This window comes from Charadrius vociferus, unplaced genomic scaffold, assembly GCF_000708025.1.
Source record: "Charadrius vociferus isolate BGI_N301 unplaced genomic scaffold, ASM70802v2 scaffold3229, whole genome shotgun sequence".
NCBI lineage: Eukaryota > Metazoa > Chordata > Aves > Charadriiformes > Charadriidae > Charadrius > Charadrius vociferus.
Window position 1 is genome coordinate 6,694 of NW_009650003.1, and position 911 is coordinate 7,604.

Genomic DNA, 911 nt, shown 5'->3' on the forward strand with positions numbered 1-911 from the left:
GCGGAGAGCGCCTCGGCGTGGAAATCGCGGCATTTGAGACGTAGGGGACCGGCGGCGGCGGTCTGAAGGGCGTCTCGCAGGACACCGAAGGACGTGCCGTTGACGAAGAGATCGGCGCGGACTTCCACGCCGATGGTTTGCCGGGCAGCGGAAGCGCCGGAAGGACCTTTATGCCGCTTGGAGCCGCGTTTCAGGCACTCGTTTTGATGTTTGGAGACCTCGATGCAGGCTTTGGCCAACGCCACCGTGCCGGACCACAAGCTCATCCACTGCGGGCCGCGATCGGTGTCATCGTCCTGGAGACCCGTCATGTCCAGCAGTCGCAGGCGGCACCGGTTCTCACTGGGCGAAAACAAGAAACCGGTGAATAAATCGAGCAGGAAAATCGGGGAATCGAAAAAAAAAAAACGCCATAGCCAGCTCCTGGAAGCGCCACGTCCGGCTCCCGGGAGTGCCGTGGCCATCCGGCGGCTCGCACTAGCCCTGAGGCACGGTGAAGGTCACGGTCCTGCTTTCCCGCCGCGTTGCTAGTGCACTAAACGAGCCCGGTGCCAACCCACAGCTTCCTCCTTCCACCCGCGGAGCTCACAGCTCCAGGATGACCGTAGTCACCTCCCATCTTCAGGAGAAGGAAGGAAACGGCTCCCGGCCGTCGTGGCAGTGTTTGGCATGCCGGTACCCACCTCACGTCACGACAGGGCTCCTCCAAAGCCCGGCAGAGATGCGCCACGACGGCGAGGATGACAGTCTGCACGCACAACTTGCTGGGTTTTTCTCCCAGGAGGGTGTGAGGACCACAGCGACAGTGACCCAAAAGGCGCTGGAAACTGAGGACGGGGAAGGGCCACATCTCCACCAGGTCCCGTAAAGCCAACGTCCGCTCATCCGAGAAGGCGGCTCGGAAAAGGACG

General features: G+C 62.2%; 1 protein-coding gene across 1 annotated transcript in view; it reads right to left on the minus strand.

Annotated features, from left to right (window-relative positions):
- The window catches only part of LRRC14 (leucine rich repeat containing 14), a gene marked incomplete at its 5' end in the record, with an annotated part of 2,638 nt that extends 1,731 nt beyond the window's left edge, over positions 1-907 (minus strand). The window contains 2 exons of the mRNA XM_009891677.1: positions 12-342; positions 684-907. Coding sequence (XP_009889979.1) covers positions 12-342; positions 684-907 — 555 coding nt within the window. The remainder of the gene's footprint in view (positions 1-11; positions 343-683) is intronic.
- Between the last annotated feature and the right edge of the window lie 4 nt (positions 908-911).